The sequence below is a fragment of the Aptenodytes patagonicus genome, chromosome 5 (assembly GCF_965638725.1).
Source record: "Aptenodytes patagonicus chromosome 5, bAptPat1.pri.cur, whole genome shotgun sequence".
NCBI classification, from domain to species: Eukaryota; Metazoa; Chordata; class Aves; order Sphenisciformes; family Spheniscidae; genus Aptenodytes; species Aptenodytes patagonicus.
In genome coordinates, this window is record NC_134953.1 from 19,391,572 (window position 1) to 19,408,315 (window position 16,744).

General features: G+C 43.3%; 1 protein-coding gene across 1 annotated transcript in view; it reads right to left on the bottom strand.

Annotated features, from left to right (window-relative positions):
- Positions 1–7,534, bottom strand: part of COL17A1 (collagen type XVII alpha 1 chain) — a 43,786-nt gene extending 36,252 nt beyond the window's left edge. The window contains exons 1-4 of the mRNA XM_076338955.1: positions 7,280–7,534; positions 2,656–2,721; positions 1,884–1,928; positions 998–1,096 (exon numbers count right to left, since the gene is read on the bottom strand). Of these exons, the coding sequence (XP_076195070.1) occupies positions 998–1,096; positions 1,884–1,928; positions 2,656–2,710 (199 nt within the window). The 5' untranslated portion in view covers positions 2,711–2,721; positions 7,280–7,534. The remainder of the gene's footprint in view (positions 1–997; positions 1,097–1,883; positions 1,929–2,655; positions 2,722–7,279) is intronic.
- Positions 7,535–16,744: the final 9,210 nt, after the last annotated feature.

A 16,744-nucleotide genomic window follows, 5' to 3' on the forward strand; every position in this document is an offset into this window, starting at 1 on the left:
GAAACTTCAAGAACTCATTGTCTCTGAAGTTCAGATACTTTTCTCTTCCTCCACACACTGCAAAGAAATAACAATGAAGATGGCAATCCTGCAGAGTCGTCTGAGTTTGCAGGGCCGGGTTCAGTTCTCAGACTGGTGCCAGTCCAGACAATTAGACTGACATCTTCACTGGAGTTACTTCACATCTGCCCTGAGGCAAAGTGATTCCACACTCTGGCCTTTAATTGGTATGGAGGTGTCTGTCAAATCTATTGGGTATGGCTAATTCTCCTGTTGAGCTTCCAAACTGCACTTCACTCCCTTTGGTTTGTCAGCTCTTCTGGAGCACGGAGAGTATTTTCTACAAGCGTAGTTATACAGTCTGCCCCACTGGGAACAGAGAGAGGGGTGCACCAGAAACCTGGCTAGGAAGCTTATTCTTCAGAAAACTTTGCTATGACAATCTAACAGCTGGGCAAAGAATGCTGTTAGAGAAGGACCCTGTTTTTATGGAGTAGACAGCACGTACTGATTTAGCACGTCCAGAAAATCTGGCAGACTGTTCAAAGTGCTAAAGCCATTGACACACACACAAAAGAAAATATTTTCTAGGAAATTCTTTAATAGTACTCTATCCTCAGCAAGATCAACAAAAAGATTAATCAAAACTGTCTTTTGAACAAAAATGGTCAGAAAGATTGTGATTTGGAAATCCTGAAAGAAGGGAAATTTGGTTTCCGAATGACTTCTTAACAACAGTGGGAATGGCATTTTTTGTTGTTGTTCTCCTGAAATCAAGTTTTCCCTGTGGAAGATGGGAAGTTTGCCATTTCTCACCCATCCTCACACCCCACTTTAGGGAAGGAATACCTTTGCTTTGAGTATTTGCCACTACTTTAATAAACCCTGTTTTCCTTACCTCTGGCTCATCCTACTTCCCTGCCCTGAATCTCTCCTCAGACCATTTATCCTGCCTTTGCTCTCTGTTTCCTCACTGTGCAATGTCTTCATTCCTTACTTGAAGTCACATAGCTGCTGCCGTGGGTGTAAGACCTCTTTTCCACGCCGCTCCCTCCAGTGTGGGATGATGTTTTGAGCCCACTGCTGCTCCCTCCTTCTGGAAGAGATGAGCACAAAATGAGACATTCTCTCAGCGTAAAAGATGAGAAGAGCAAGGACACTGCAAGACTGTCCTCACACTCAATTACAAGTATAGCTTCATGTCTGGTGAGATATCAGAACTGCAGAGAAGTGTCTTGGCAGAGCAGATAAGCATTCACACTGCAGACCCAGCAGGTTTATATTCAAGTTTTGCTCCGTACATGGACTGAAGGATACTCCTGTTAACCCTCATCATAAATGAGATGATAGTGCAATTCCTTTCCAACTCAGCTGCAGCAAGCTAATCAAGAATATGGTGGTATAAAGAGGATGGAGGATTCTTCCCTGCTTGGTACTTGTACTTCTCTACTGAGGTAGAAATCACCTGTGACATCTGATATTACCCCAAAAGATTCACTCACTGTTGTCAACTGGGTAAGATGACAGCAGAATACACTGCAGCCCCAGCAGTGGAGGCTGCAGACCCATCACTTTTGACCCTTGTCCCCAAGAGACAGTCACCACCGGAGACCCTATATCTGGGTTTAAGCCCTTGGAGAGTCTGGTCTACCAGTCTTAGTGGACTGTGCGGCTTTGTTTCTGACAATACCCAGACGGCTCCCCACATACTGCTCCTTCTCTCCACTAACACATATTTTGGGAGGGGCATTTCTGAAAATAGCTTCTCTTTGGGTGCAAATCTTTCTGCACCGAGACTTGTTGCACCCAGGGATTTATGGAAATAATGCAGTCAAATAGCATGGAGGGGCACAGAAGTAGAGTAATGACTGACAATTACTTACTGGGTGGTAAGGACGTCAGTCTTGTGGTTACAGTCTCTGTAATAACTGAGGAAAGAAAAGGGTGCAGAAGTAATGGCATGTTAATATAGCCAAACAAGATCAATGTTCTACTTAATTTCCATGGAACAGCATGACTCATTCAAAGAAGATTGACTCATTTAAAGAAAAGTCCCTTAAGACCACACTGCCTGGGGGCTGCAGTCTCATTAGTGCACAATGCTGTGTGTTTGTTTGCAGGCCTTTCTAACTCTGCAGTAACTAAGAACATCACTGCCATGAAAGACTTTTTTTCTTTACAAGATCCCTGTAAAACATGGAAGTATTATTATTTCTGAGTACTTCTGAACCTACAGCCATTGCTGTAACTGCAAAGCCCATGGTCAGACCCCTTACTAGCTTCCTACTAGTTAATTCCCATAATGCCAGCAGGAAACTTATCCTCTGTTTTACACACAGCCAAAAAAGGTATCTAAAGACCATTTTCTAGGCCACACAGGGCATTGATATCAGAGGTAGGAGGAGAATCCAAATGTCTGCACTACTGGCTAGAAATGCTACCACAGGGCAATCATCTGTGGTTAAACAATCAGGTCATGCTACACATCTTTAAATGTCTGATCTTGGCCCATTCTGTTCCTTATTCTGACTTCAACAGAATTTAGTTGCAGAATTTAGTTCTGGACCTCTGGTCAGCATTCAATCCCTTACAAAACTGGGCATCCACTTCTGGGATTTTGGTGTGTGACATAAAAATAAAAAATGTTCTCCTTACGTCTTTCAGTAACTTCTGATCCATCTTGCCTCGTTTTCTTTGTTACGGAATCCATACCATTGCCACCTGCAGGGAAAGCAGAGAGACTGCACTCAGAGCTCTGTGAATAGTAGGAGATGACAACAGCTCCCCACAAGTCCCACCACTTTTCTCTCTTCAGCTGGGGTCTAGACTGCCTGGAAGAGTTCTATGCCAGGGAGTTTACAGTGGCTTTCCAGAGCCATGTGAGTATTACTAATAGACCAGCACCACTTGCCTACAAAACTGGATGCTGCACAATGCAGCAGAGCTGAAACAGCAGGAGGGGCTGTAAAGCCAGCAGGTGAGATGGGGCAAGTGAAGCAAATCCACTCAGTGCTGGAGAAGTTTAGACCTGGATTTATATCCAGGCTTTGTGGCACTACACTGTGGTCTCTAGTTGTGCCCCTATAAAGGCTTGATCAAAACCACAGGATCCAAACAACACCCCCACACATCTGCTCTGGGCAGGACTCAACAGTACAGGATTAGAAATGTAGGCAGTTGCAGGAGTAAGCTACCTACACCATGCCAGTACCGCCAGAAAAACCTAAGCAGAGATATTGTTGCACTGTTGACAGTAATACAGTGCATTCTTAGGGTACATTGATGCTAAAGTCACAGCACTGACTTTAGTGAAGCAGAAAAACACTGGAGGTGCCTTTAAACTAGCTACTTTCGGCAGCAAGAAACTTAAGGTAGAAAGTGCTTTATCTTGCTTTACAGGCAGAGCAGAGATGGTTTGGAGGCCCTGTCTGCAGCTTTGGAATCTGATCTAATTTAATGCCAGCTCAAGTCAGTCTACACAGTATTGGAATCACTGCTGTGAATGCTGTGTATACTCTTCTTCATGACTTGGATCCCCCTCTAGTCAAAATTACAATCTCTAGCAGAGGTATGACTGTCTGCCAAGGCACGAATACCACAAAGAAACGTTGTGATTATGGAAAAGAAACATCAGCCAGAAGAGAAAACACTTCTGTCAGAAGGAAATACACAGTTGCTCACTCCTAGTCTCTCTAAGATAACATTTCATCTTGTGCAGCCGCAAACAATGAGAAGGAAGAGATCTTAATCTGTGCACAAGGTGATAATAGGCCAAAACTCTCCACTGCATTTGAAGACTCCTCCTTAAAACTTAAGGCCCAGCTGTACCAAAAACTACACACTTAACAGGCTGAGTCTAAAAAAAAGCTTTGGGCAAAATTCCTTCCAAGTTTTAGAGCCCAGCTTGAGGCAGAACCCAAGACTGTGCCCTCCAATTCAGCTATCATTTGAGTTTGATCCCCATGATTCCACTTACCCTTCTACTAAGTAGCCCCCTTAATGTTATGCTTGTACTGCCCATGCATAAATAATGACACAAGGCAGGATGCAGCAGAGAATCTGCAGGAATATCTGAAGTTCAGATTCAGTTCTGTCTCTGAGCAGCTCCCCCTATTCCCAGAGCTGGACAGGAACAATTTGAGTGTAGGAGGCACACTATCAGTCAAGCCACTTTAGCCTCCTATCACGGACTCAGCTGAACTTTGCAGAGAACACCTACAGTGCCCACAGCCCTCACTCTCTGCAACTCAGACCCTGAGCTTGGCTAAGCAGCCCTGTAAATGGGGCTCTTGAGGCCACACCCAACTCCTTACACAACCTTGGCGGCAGGATACTACCCAACCCTTACAGTGCTTGCTAACACTGGGGATTTCCAAGGGATTATCCAGTGCGCTGATTCCAAGGCAGATGCAAGACCGGAGCTATATGTGTTAGGAGAGTTCCAGCAGGATGACAGTCCCCTGCAATGGAAGGGTTCCTGGTCATTCACTCCAAGGAAAGGCAATATCTCTGCTACTCTTCCTCATTGCATCAACAGTGGAAGCGTCTTGCAAGCTCCTTCCCTAAAAACAGATGCTGGAAGCTGTTGTCTAGATGTCAGTACTGTTGGCTTTGCCAGTGTTTTTGGCAGGGAACACAGCCTTATATTTGGAAAGTGCTTTCCTACTGCTTTGTAGCCCCAGAACTCCCCTTCTTTTCTGTTATTGGGAAACAGTGCTGGTTATGGATGCTGGAAGAGGCCAGCACTACCATGGAGTGAATGCATCTTCTGCATCTTTGCCTTCCCTTGAGAAAGGGGAATATCTGCTCTGATACCAATCCAAAAAAAATAACAAGAGGTTAAACCACATCTTTGGAGCCACACATGCCCACAGCCCAGCCCCAGCACATGGTGTGTTTTGATCGATGTTGCATGTGTGTTTGCCACAGGAATGCAAAAGCCAGCCCAGGCTTCAGCAGGCTGAGCGAGCTGGATTTCCATTATCTGCCAGGACTGACTCATTTCACCAGCTCCTATCTGAATTCACAAAGACATAGCTGTGGGTTATGTCTGTGGCAAAGCAATAGTGCTGTTGAATCGGAGAAGCCACCTGCAATTATCTCTGAGCAACAAGCAGGAACTTGTGAAGTGAGATCACTCTCAAACAATGCAGGCAGCATAAGACACGGCAACCCTATGGCTGCTTTAACATAAGCTCAGTGGTTGTAGTGCACTTGTGGCACCCACAAAAACAGGGAACTTGCAGTCCTTAATGGCACTAGGAACCAGGAGAGGTCTAGCACTGCCACACTTGTGCACACTGCTTCCTCTCTGTATAGAACTGAAAAGCAGGATAGTAATAGCTGCCCAGTTTTGCAAGGCATGCTTAGATCTGTGCTTTCCGCATAAGCCCGACACTGCAGGGTGCCCCCTGTTCCACCTGACTGCAGTGCAGCACACTGGCAAGGATGCTAAGCCAGTCTGAAATGGGACATTCAAACTCCTCTTATTATTTTAGAAGTTAGGTATCATGTGCAATGGTAATAAAGTTTATTACAGACATTTTTCAAAGGGCAGGGGAAGAGCCACAAAGACATATTTTAATGGAAAAATGAAAGCAGGCACGTTTCAGATTCTTTTATTCCTCCACAATGTCCTTCCAGTTTTCATGTCAGAATGCTGTTACATTCTCACAGCATAAGGCTCCTGCTGTGAGACACTCCATTAGGAGAAAGAGGCACCAGGAGGTGCTGAGATTAATAATATTTCATGTCAGTGGAACCCTTTGATCATGAATACTCTGAGACTCAGTAGATGCCTCCAAACTGTGTCACTGACTATGTTAAAAGCAAATGCCATGGCTCCCATCATATCAAATGTCTCTTCCTCTTAATCAAGCCTTTCAGGTGCCATTGTCCTGGGACTAATAGAACTGGTTCAAAAATGGCCCCTTATCTCTCTTTTACCCCATAGTCTAGGAATCCGACCTACTCATTCTGCTTTAAAAGCTGTTCCTTTCCAGTTATTCTACCAAAACCAACACAATCAGAATCGAATCAACTAAATCATGCTTCCAAATCTGCTCATTTTGTAGACTCACTGAAATGATGCTAATGCCAGGGAAGCAGGTGAGATGCCCAACCAAAGCCTGGATGTGCTGTAGGAACCAAATTCTGCTCTGCCCACAACCTCTCCTGGCTTCTTTGACACCAATATGGGCTCATTTCCCAGAGCACAAGCAGAAGCACTGCCCAGACTTCACTCTGCACTGCCAGGTGCCTTCCTTTCAAAAATGTGTCCTCACCGTGCCTACTTAATTGTGCTACCCAAAGAGAAACAGGCCAAAGCAAGGCCATTCTGACCTGCACAAGCTTCTCACCTCTGGCACAGAAAGGGAGACAAACAATCTGCTATTATACAAAAAATGTTTGCAGAACATGAAAGTGCTACCGTCACCATTTCACAGATGAAGAAACTAGTCACAGAAGGACAAGCAACCTTCCCGAAGTCACTCTACAAGTCAGTCCAAAGACAGGAAAAGAAGACCAGTCTTTTACCTTACACCACTATGTTCAAATTGCTAGACCTGCTGCAGAAAGGATTCAAACGGATTCTCAAATCAGACTTTTCTGACTTATTGTCACAAAGCTTCAAAAACACCTTACAGTGCCTCCTAATCTTCTATGACAGAAATGTGGCCCAAAGTCCATAATCAATGAGTCACTGCTGATAAATAAACCCACCTGTCTGAGACAAAGCAAAGCTTGTCCATGGCAACACAAACTTCCAGTCAGAAGCAGTTCCAGGCTTTCTCAGGACTAGAGATCAATTCCTTAATATTACACCCTGCACCCACCATCTGAAGCTTCAATTTACAATCATTATTCCTCCAGCACATTTCTGATCTGCTCAGTTTTGAAAACAGCCAATCGATGATCTGCATTTCACCATGCTGGTACCCTTACGGAACAGAGAACATTCAGCTAAACTTTATCTATTTGCATGGCAGTTTCACAAAATGCATTAAAAATGTACCCAGAGCTTGGCTTCACATTTCTTACCTCCCAGCAGGTATACTCCTTTCACCTGATACTCATTTTAAAAGATATATTCACTGACAAACACAAACCCCAAATGACCCAGCTCTTACACAATCTTATTTTTACATTATATTCCCCACAGAAAAATGTAACACCTCCTCTATTTTGCCTGAGAATACAGCCTTGTTCTGCAAGGAATCTGGAAGAGAGAAAATGCAGGACACTTCTTTCTTCTCTTTTTTTTAGTAATGTAACTTACCTGGAGTGCTTTAGTTACTGAACTGAGAATCTGTTTTTCTCCTCAACCGTTTCCTTTCTACCAAAATTTGCCACCTACACTTTATATCATGTCCTTCCAAAGGTGTGTAGAATCTGAGTGATCATCCAAAAATGCTCACCTCTTCTTTATTTAACCTGTCTTATTCTCGCCCTTCTTCTGCTTTTCTATTCCCGTGCTCTTAAACAAGTCCCAACAAAGGCGTGTCGTGGTTTCCTGCCTCACCCTACCCTTCCAATTATCTGACACTCACTGGAAAAAAAGATCTGCCTCCAGGAATCAAACTTTATTGAAAGCAAAAATGCTCCTACCTATTTGCTCAGGTGGATTAACTATTTAGATGCCAGGCAAAGGTGTGAAGGCTTATGTTAGGGAAAATGAACTGTTATTGCAGTGCTTTCTGATACATGATCTGAGATCTGTTTTGGCATTTTCTTACAGAAAGTTGCACAGCACCTGCTGATGTCTCTGCAAAGCTGGCTGCAAGCTAAGTATATTTTTCTGCTTGCAATACAAGGGGCTAAACTCCCAGCTAGTACAAACTGGCTGAAAACCGCCCAAGTCAGTGGTCTGAACTGCCTTGCCAGCCCCATAGATATTTACACTCTATTCAGAAGGCAGCACTGTTAATAAATAAAAATACACCAAACTGAGTAAGGAACAAAATTTCTTCCATGTATACCACCTACAGACTTCTCACTGAATAGGAACTGGAGCACAAGAGCAGCCACGGTGGGTCAAAGCAAAATTCCATCTAGCTCATGACCCTGTCTTTCACCATGGCCCATTTTAACAGTCCTGGGAAAACTACGTGAACAGGACAAGCATAGGCAGATATTTTCCTGGTGTACACTGGACACTTCCTAAGTCAAAAGCAGCAGCATTGCAATCATTCCTTGATGGATATTTTCCATTAATTTGTCCAATTAGTTTTTGAATTTGTACAATATTTTAGGATGCACAGTGTCCTACAGCAAAGATTTTTACAGCTTAACTATACCTTGTGTAAAGATTTTTCCTCCTACTGAACATGACAGTGTCATTTGGTGCCCTGTGCTTCTTTATGAGAATCAGAATTCACCTTGGCTTCTCTCACCCTACATGAATTTTGACAGATTCGTACCACTGAATGCGAAAGAACTTGATGCTTCATGTGTATTTTTGCACAGACCTTTTGAGGGACTGTAGCTGCGTACTGTCAAGATCGCACTCTGTTCTTTCAAGTTCCATACTGGAAATTTCCAAAGGTGTGTAGGGACATGGCTGCTATACAGCATTACACTGCCACTCCAAAGGCTACGCCCCATGTTTGTTGATGGGGATCAAGACTTCTTCAGAATTCATCAGTGCGTCTCCTAAACCCCAGAACTTGTGTTTATATTTATCTTTAGTCAGACAGATATTTATGAAGCATAATTTCCTCCCTGCATGGAGGAAGCATCCATGACTTTGCCTTCTGAACACTAATCAATGGACATTTAGTTGCCTAAACAAGCTGCATGTGGTAATTAAGTCATTAAGAGGTGTAGAGCTCAGCCTGGGACATGGCCAAACTGCACTTGGCTTAAGCCTTGACCAAAAGGAAAAAAGTGGCTTTAGCTTTTTGAACTTCACGCTCTTTGAACATGACACATTACTGTCCCTCTTACTGTCAACTGCACTTTAAACCTGCACTTTGGTCATCTCATTTTATGTCTGCTTCCAGCACAATCCACAGCTGTGTGCTTCAGACATACCCTGGCTGCTCACAGACAGAAGTTGTTCCAGAAAAGACAGCACTGAATGCGCTGGGCTATTCTAGCTCTGTAAGACCCACCAGTATGAGAGAGACTCATTGGAATGGCACACAGACTTCACTGGAGCAAGAGATGGGACCTCACATTTTAAGATAATTCCTCAGGACTGGAGGAATTTTCTCCCCCCTCTACCTTTGTCTACTAGTTTTCTTTATATATGCATAAACAAAAGGTAGCCATCACAATTTTGATAAAATAAGAAAATTACAGTATTTTAATCCCTGCAATGTTGTCAGTGACAGATACTGGTTTAAAGTTTCTTGAGAACAAAGTGTTCATGGAGCGTCTCTTCATGAGTCATTTTGCCCATTTCTTACTGGGAAGAAAAAGAAGGTGGTGGTGGGGTATGACATAGAGGTGCCTTAAAAGGAACCTGAAAATAAATTACATCTTAAGAGCCACTGACTCTGCATTTAAAAGAGGAAATTTAGGTGAAGATGAAGTTGAGGATGCTGCCTGATGAAACACACTGATTAGTTCACTTGGGTTCCTAATGGGCAAGTGTCAACATCAAGGACATAATTTAGAGAGGTCCTGACCTGCTTCACCTTTCACTGAAGTCAGTGATTGCCTCAGGTATTCAGAGCCACTGAAAGTCAGGTGTCTAGCTGGCACAGTGCAATGAACTGCAGTAGACCTAGCTTCAGGTCGTCAGCTGCCACTTCTGCAGTAACAGTGCTGGTGTGTGGACCGGTGGTTAAAGCAGGAGAGGCAGCTTGAGCTCCTCTTGCAGGTAACAGTCACCATCCTCCCATTCCCCCATCTCTCCTGCTCAATTTTGCTTGTAGAAGGTGAAGTCTGTAGATATGGAGTCACACTGCTGCTGGGTGTACCTGGGAATGTTCTACCAGATGCAGAGTTTGCTGCTTTCCCTGTTCCCAGCACAAGAAGAAGCTGCACAGACTTTGAGCTTTCAATCAATGCCTCAGTCTGGCAGCTAGAGTGATCAAATCATAGTTGGAGACAGCACCATTTTCTCTGGTGAAAGATGCTCCAAAAGTTTACAGCAGCTGATGCTGGCACTGAAAAAGTTGAGAAGATGAGGCAGAACTCTGCACTGCACATTCACTGCACCTGGAAGGGGGCTGTGCTACAGCACATCTAAATCACTTCTCACTCTGCAAGGGGAGCCCAAAGATAAAGAGTCTCAAAGCTGAACCAGCTGTTTTTGTCATGGCCGTCCTCTAGCAGCTTAAGGTGTGTTCATGGTTTAGAAACAGCCAAGTGATGATAACTTGTTATCTTCAACTTCAAAGGGAGCTGTGGAGCACAGGATGAAGTGTACATTGGTCTCATAATTCTGTCTCGATTGACACATAAATTACACGGCTAGTGAATCAGCCAAGAAGCTGACTGGAATAGTGCAGGCCCACACAAGGATGGTTTGCACAGGGAAGAAGAAACCACACCTGTTTCTGGGTAGCAACTGCAGTTCCCTATGTGCCTTGGTTTTACAGAATGGAGCTGGGCAGCTACTGAACCAACCAGAGCCTCCTGAGTCACTCCCTTGACTCAATGCCCTGAGTCCATGGTTTGCACATCAATTGAGAAACTCACCGTGAGTAACCTCGGGCATGAATAAAAGCCTTGTGGGGAACTGATCATTGCTTTTGGGGTGCCGCAAGGTGAGTAATGTCAGGATGCAAAAAACCATTGCTAACTCAATCTCCCAGGTCCCAAGAGACTTCAGTGATCAAGAGAAGATATCTTGGCTATTTGTACTCATTAATATAAAAGCTGTACAGCTAAGGACTGCCTTTCCTCTCTCCTTCTGGCTTTATATAGCATTCCATGCAATGGGAGGCTTGCTACAGCTTCTAAGGTTTATCACAGTGCAAATAATAAATAGCAATAATTATAATAAAGCTATATATGCATATGGAGCATTATAAAATACTGATCCTTAACAGTGCAGGACAAACTGAATTGTACTGGTCCAGAGAGGAGGGCCTGGGCTGTTCTGGTGGGGGACAGAGACTGGGAGGAGGTGGCTGAAGACTTGGGCTTGTTGCCTTTACTATTACCATGTAGACAGGAGGAGCGGGACTCTTCAGCAGCTGTAGACAGCTGGCTACCTCTGCTCAGAGACAAGCCTGTACAGACACTAAGACCCTGATGCTATCTTGGTGCTCTGCAATACAACTGCCTAATAGTTACTAGCAAGCAGCCCTGTCCAAGGGCTGGGGATGGACCTGTGCATTGTCTTGTGTGTCTGGGACTGCCCCTGATAATGTAAGCTTTGGTGACAGACAGATCCAAACAAAACACACCTGTGACCTCTTGAAGTCCCCCTGTCCTCCATGCAGCTTTTTATGCGCATTGATGCTTGGGCACATTTTACATCTTGGTGTAGGTCAGGCTGTACAGCAGGAGTTGGCTGGCATAACCAGGAGTTGTCACCCATGTCAGACTCACCTCTAATGGCATCAAGGCTGAGATGTTAACAGACCTGTTTGCAAAGGTGACCTGCTGTCATCTCTCCCTCTCCTTCTCTCTCCCCCCACCCTCCTCCCTCACCCATGGCAATTAGGCAACCCCAGCTGTCCAGCAAACCACAGCATCTGCCAGGGAACACAGCCATGAAGCAGATGGTCCTGATCACTGCCACCCTGAGGGGTATCGCTGTGAGTTTAAACTAAGTAACTTTCATCCATAAGACCCTTCTCCTTCCCAGTGCTGGCATGACAAATAATCCCTTTCATTTTGTCTTCTAGGTAAGAGTTGTCTGCAACATATGCTGCATACAGCGGCAAAGCTATGAGCTGGACTGAGTCTCTTGTTTGATGCTGCTAGTTACTCAGTCAGCCCACTGCCCAATCTGCTTGGTCAAAGACAAAGGAAACCAGTCCTTGAGTATTTTATTTAAGAGAATGCAAAGTTTGATTCACAGGATCAAATAATTGTCTATCCCCTAGCTTTTAGAAAACTACTGACTGTTTGCAAGCCCACCTGTGAACCTATAAAACAGTTTCAGCACCAGTGTCTTTTAGACAAAAAATATGCACCAGAAAATGCATTAGTTGCTAACCTCACACATCAAATGTTTCAGTCAGCCAGGCAGCAAAGGGACAAAACCAATGCCAGATGACCTGTCTGTGGTGCTGCCAATACAAATAATGGAGAAAAGTCAAAGCAAACTGTTTACAAAGAACTGGCAGCATGCAAAAAAAGCCTTTCTGGCAGCCCCAAAGAAAACAAGATTTGATTTGTGAGTTGCTCACCAGCCATATCCATGGTCAAAATTCCAAGCAATTAGTATTTCAAACAAAAAATTCAACCAGTTCTACCTGCTGCCAGTCCAAAGCCTGCAAGTTTAAGCACCATTACAAAAAGCAACACAGGGAGAATTGCAGTGCAACAGGCCATACAGGACAAAAGCTGGAGACAACACTTATCTTGGAGATCTGCCTCAGAAAATGATGAGTGTTGGCAAATAAGCCTGATTTCTGTCTGCCATCTTGACAGAAAATTAAAAACACACATCGGCAAAAAAATCCTGATGGAAAATCTCTACTGGGCTCAACTACAGCTTGCAGCAACTCACCTCCTATACAGAGAGAGGGATTCTCATTAGCAGGATGGGAAATGCACGGGAGGGTGACTGAAGGGTCTCTGAGAGCAGTTTTCTTTTGCTCTCCCCTTCTCCAGCTCTATACATTCCTGCCCTGCAAGTCCTTTTCCCTGCTAAGTTTCGAAGGGTCATTTTTGGATCAAGGATTATTTCACAGCTCAGAGAGGATTTTCAGGAGACTTTAGGAACAGAAGTGCCACTGATGCTCTGTTACTCAGGTGAGTTTGTACATAGTGCAAGAACATCTCCCGAAAGTACCTGGGCACAGAGAATGACATTTAACACAAGATTGTGCCTAAAGCCCATAGCTCATACCCAGCCCAAGTAACCTGGCCAAGCACTGCGGACCACTGCAGGGGCAGTAAGTGAAGAAAGCACAAGAACTGTTGCTGCAGGGACAGCTGAACTGCAACTGAGTCTATACTGTTTGTGGTCCATCTTCTGTAACCCACCCCCAAGCTCTCTAGCCATATCTATACTGTTGAGATCTAAATTTGCTTTCACAATAATTTCCTCATTATCCACATTGTTTACATACAAGCTGAGCTCCAGAGCAGCTTGGGGGCAGGCCCAGAGCATCAGCAGTGGCCAACATTCCTTTGCTCACGCAGTCCAGATTGATCTAGCATGCACAGTTAAATATAAGCAGGTGTCACTAGTTTTCACATATCCCAGAAGGCCTAGTAGCCATCCCTAGAAGGTTTTCTAACCAATATGCAGGGGAATTTGCAGTATAACTTCTCCAGAACTTGGCTTGTCCTAAATGCTGTGTTGACACAATTGAACTGAAACTACTGGTTTCCTAGACCAAGAGAAAACCAAGTATGTTGAGCAAAAGTCAATGACTTAATGGATTTTGTGGGTTTATACTCGCTCTTGAGGTGGTGCTTACAGTGTATGCAGACCCTCTGTGGTCATGCCAGGTGCAAGAGAAAAAGGGAGCTTCCCGAGATACTCATGTTAATAAAGTGTAGAGTGCCATGCGCAGCTTCTCAGACAGCAGGGCTCCTGATTCTGGGCAGGGGATCCCCAGCACCAGAAGCAAGCACAATGAGCACATCTTCTAAGAAATTTATCAATGATATAGCTTTGCAGGTCACCAAGAGAACATGCTTCAATTGTCAGGGATTCTGATTTAGCACAGAAGCAAATGATCACTCAGGGAAAAAAAGAATTGAGGTATAAGGAGATTTTAAATGTGTATTCAATATGTTCATTTTTCTGTTTTGTAACCTGACAATTTGGGGCCTATTGTGGATGAAGTACGTTTCACCCACCATTTTCAACCACAGATTTTCTGAGGAACCTGTGGTAAGTAAAAGAAGCATATTGCCAAATTATTTTAGTCTACAATGGAGGGATTTTCCCCTCCCTTTAAAAATCTTTAAAAGTCTGCAAGTTGAAAAAGGCTGGAAACTATTGTATCAGACCAGAGAAAACATGTTAAAAGCACAGAACATGCATCACAACAATGTATACTGTGTATGGTTTGATCCCGTCGTCGTTTAACCCCAGTCAGCAACTAAGCACGGATCTTTCCTAGCACATGGAAAGTACCTAGTGAGTTTGGATTCAGGGTAGAAAGTAAATGATGATTCAAACTCAGTCTATTTTATTAACACAGATCTTTACTGTGCCCCATCTATATGGCATGCCAGTCTGCCACTTTAGAAAACATAAAAGCGTTAAAAAAAAAAAGCCAAATCAAGTTTTTGAGCTTTCCAATTTTACGTTTGCACACAATAGGCTTTTTGCAGTCCCTGGATGGCATGTCTGCATTTGTTGGCATGTCTGTGCACCTATGTATGTTGATCATGAAACTGCCTTTGTTCTAAGTTTCAATTAGAAAACAAAAGGACAATGGGCCAAACCTGGCTTTGTAGCCCAGCAATATTATTGCAGATTTTGTGTGGCTTAAAGAGGGATGGGTTTTTCCTCAAGAGTATATGGCAGTTAGGAGAAGGGGAAAAGACAGATCCAGAACCAGGATAATCTCTCCATTGTTTACAATAGAGGAAATAAATGATGGTGCAAAATCATTAGCTTGCTGAAAATTCTCCATCAATTTTGTTTTTCACACCACTTTTATAGAAAAGTTTACAAGAAAAAATTACTTTTGTTCCCAACAGAATTTGAAAATGACAAAAAGGGGAAGATTTCTTTTTGTTCCTTTCCTCTTTTATTTCCAGGGCAGTAGTAAGGATCATTGGGAATACACGTTTTCCCAAAGTAAATGGTTTTAAAAAAAATGAATTCAAAGCTTTTTAGAACGTTTTTCAACTTTTGATTTTTATAATTTAAAATGAAAATCCCTCCCACTAAGAATTAAACAAAGACAAACATGCATTTCTTCAAAAAACATTTGCTTAAATAGATCCCATTTGTGAACCCTCTTTGCTAACTTTTTCAAGCTGTAGTCTGGTTCTAGGCAGAACTTGAAGAAAGTCCCTGATAAATGAGGCTGGTACAATCTAAACCCAGAAATGATAAGACAGCTGATTTTCCAGATCTGAATGGTGGTAACACTTGGACATTGTTCCCACATAACATTTTTCTGGGATCACTCTTTATAGTAAAGGGGGGGTGAAAGCACAAAGCTTTTATATCCATATTTCCACTCCTTTAACGGGCAAATAAAAACATTTTAAAACCACACATTTCATGTACAATCACGAGGCTTGATTTTTCACTCAGTTCTGCCAGGTTTACATAGCTAAGGTTCAAGAGTAGTAACTCATCTCTCTGAGTTTCTATCTTCATATTTGAACTCTCCTGAGATCAAATGATATAGCAGATACTGTCTGGCACTACATTAATACTGTACGGGGTAAGAGTCTCCCCTTAGTTTGAAATCCGTGTCAAACTGAAATCAAGGCATTTTGATTTTTTGTGGAGAAGCAAGAGAAGGCCAGCCCAGTGGTGAATATATTCACTTGGAGTATGCAAACACCTGTATAGTGATTTAAACCTGTGATTTTCACATTGTTCTCTCTAACCTTTTGATCAGACAGTCTGTCCTGGGCTGAATGGGCTTTCAGAAAATGTTTCCTTTAAAATAATAAGATTTCTGGGGGAATGGTCAAGGTTAGGTAGCAAAAAAAAAAAGTGGTTTTGTACAAACATGTTAGAACAGCTGTGCTCTGTATATCCTGGGGAGTTCTGACTGTCCCCCGGGCCCATGCATGATAAAGACTGAGGCCGTTCAGCAAATTTCCTGAGTCAGACTTTGAATGGAAGACTACAGAATTCTACAAGATTTCTGTTCCTGAGATGGTCCCTGTCAACTTATACAGCAACATGATCCTTCTCCTTCTTCGCTGGGAAGGTAATTCCTGTGATTAGGCTCTCAAGCATTTCAGGGTGGTGCTCACTTTTCACTGCCAAAGTAAATAACAGCATGAAAAGCCCCTGCTGGGCTACTAAAGGCGTTCCTTCCCTCTAAGGGAACATGCTCTGTTGTGAGCCCTGTTTATTGCCACTGATCATTAGGGATTTATCATGGATTGGCATTTACCACAGTGAAGATCGGTGTTGTTATCAGGGATGGGCATTTCAGCTTACATCAGTTTTTTGTTCTCCTGGGTGCTTCTCAACCATAAATTAATTTCCAAACATGCTTATCTGAATATTGCAAAAAAGTTTTAAATCAAGAGACTGGTTTCCATTAGTGTAAAGCTGGATTGTACTTGTTTCTGTTGCATTTGTTTAGATCTGGATTAACACCACGCAGAATAAAGGAGCAATCTGGATCTTACTTTGGTTCTGAAGGCGACATCATACCACTGGCTATAACTGCTTGTGGCAAGAAGGTGTGAGAAACTGTTTTTATTCCTATTTCTACTTCTATTTATTTGCTGAACTGGTCCTCAGAAAGGCTTGAATCCTTCTTCCTGGCTGCTGTCATGCTGCACCTGCTTTTCCTGGGGCACACAGCCTCACCTGCCATGTGCAGGCTTGCAAAGCCCCAATTTAAATGGCACTCCTTTATTAGAGGATACATTCCAGAGGCATAAAATATTATTATCCGATATACATGGCTAGAAGACTGCTGATCTCCTGCAGGACTGCAAGCACAAGACG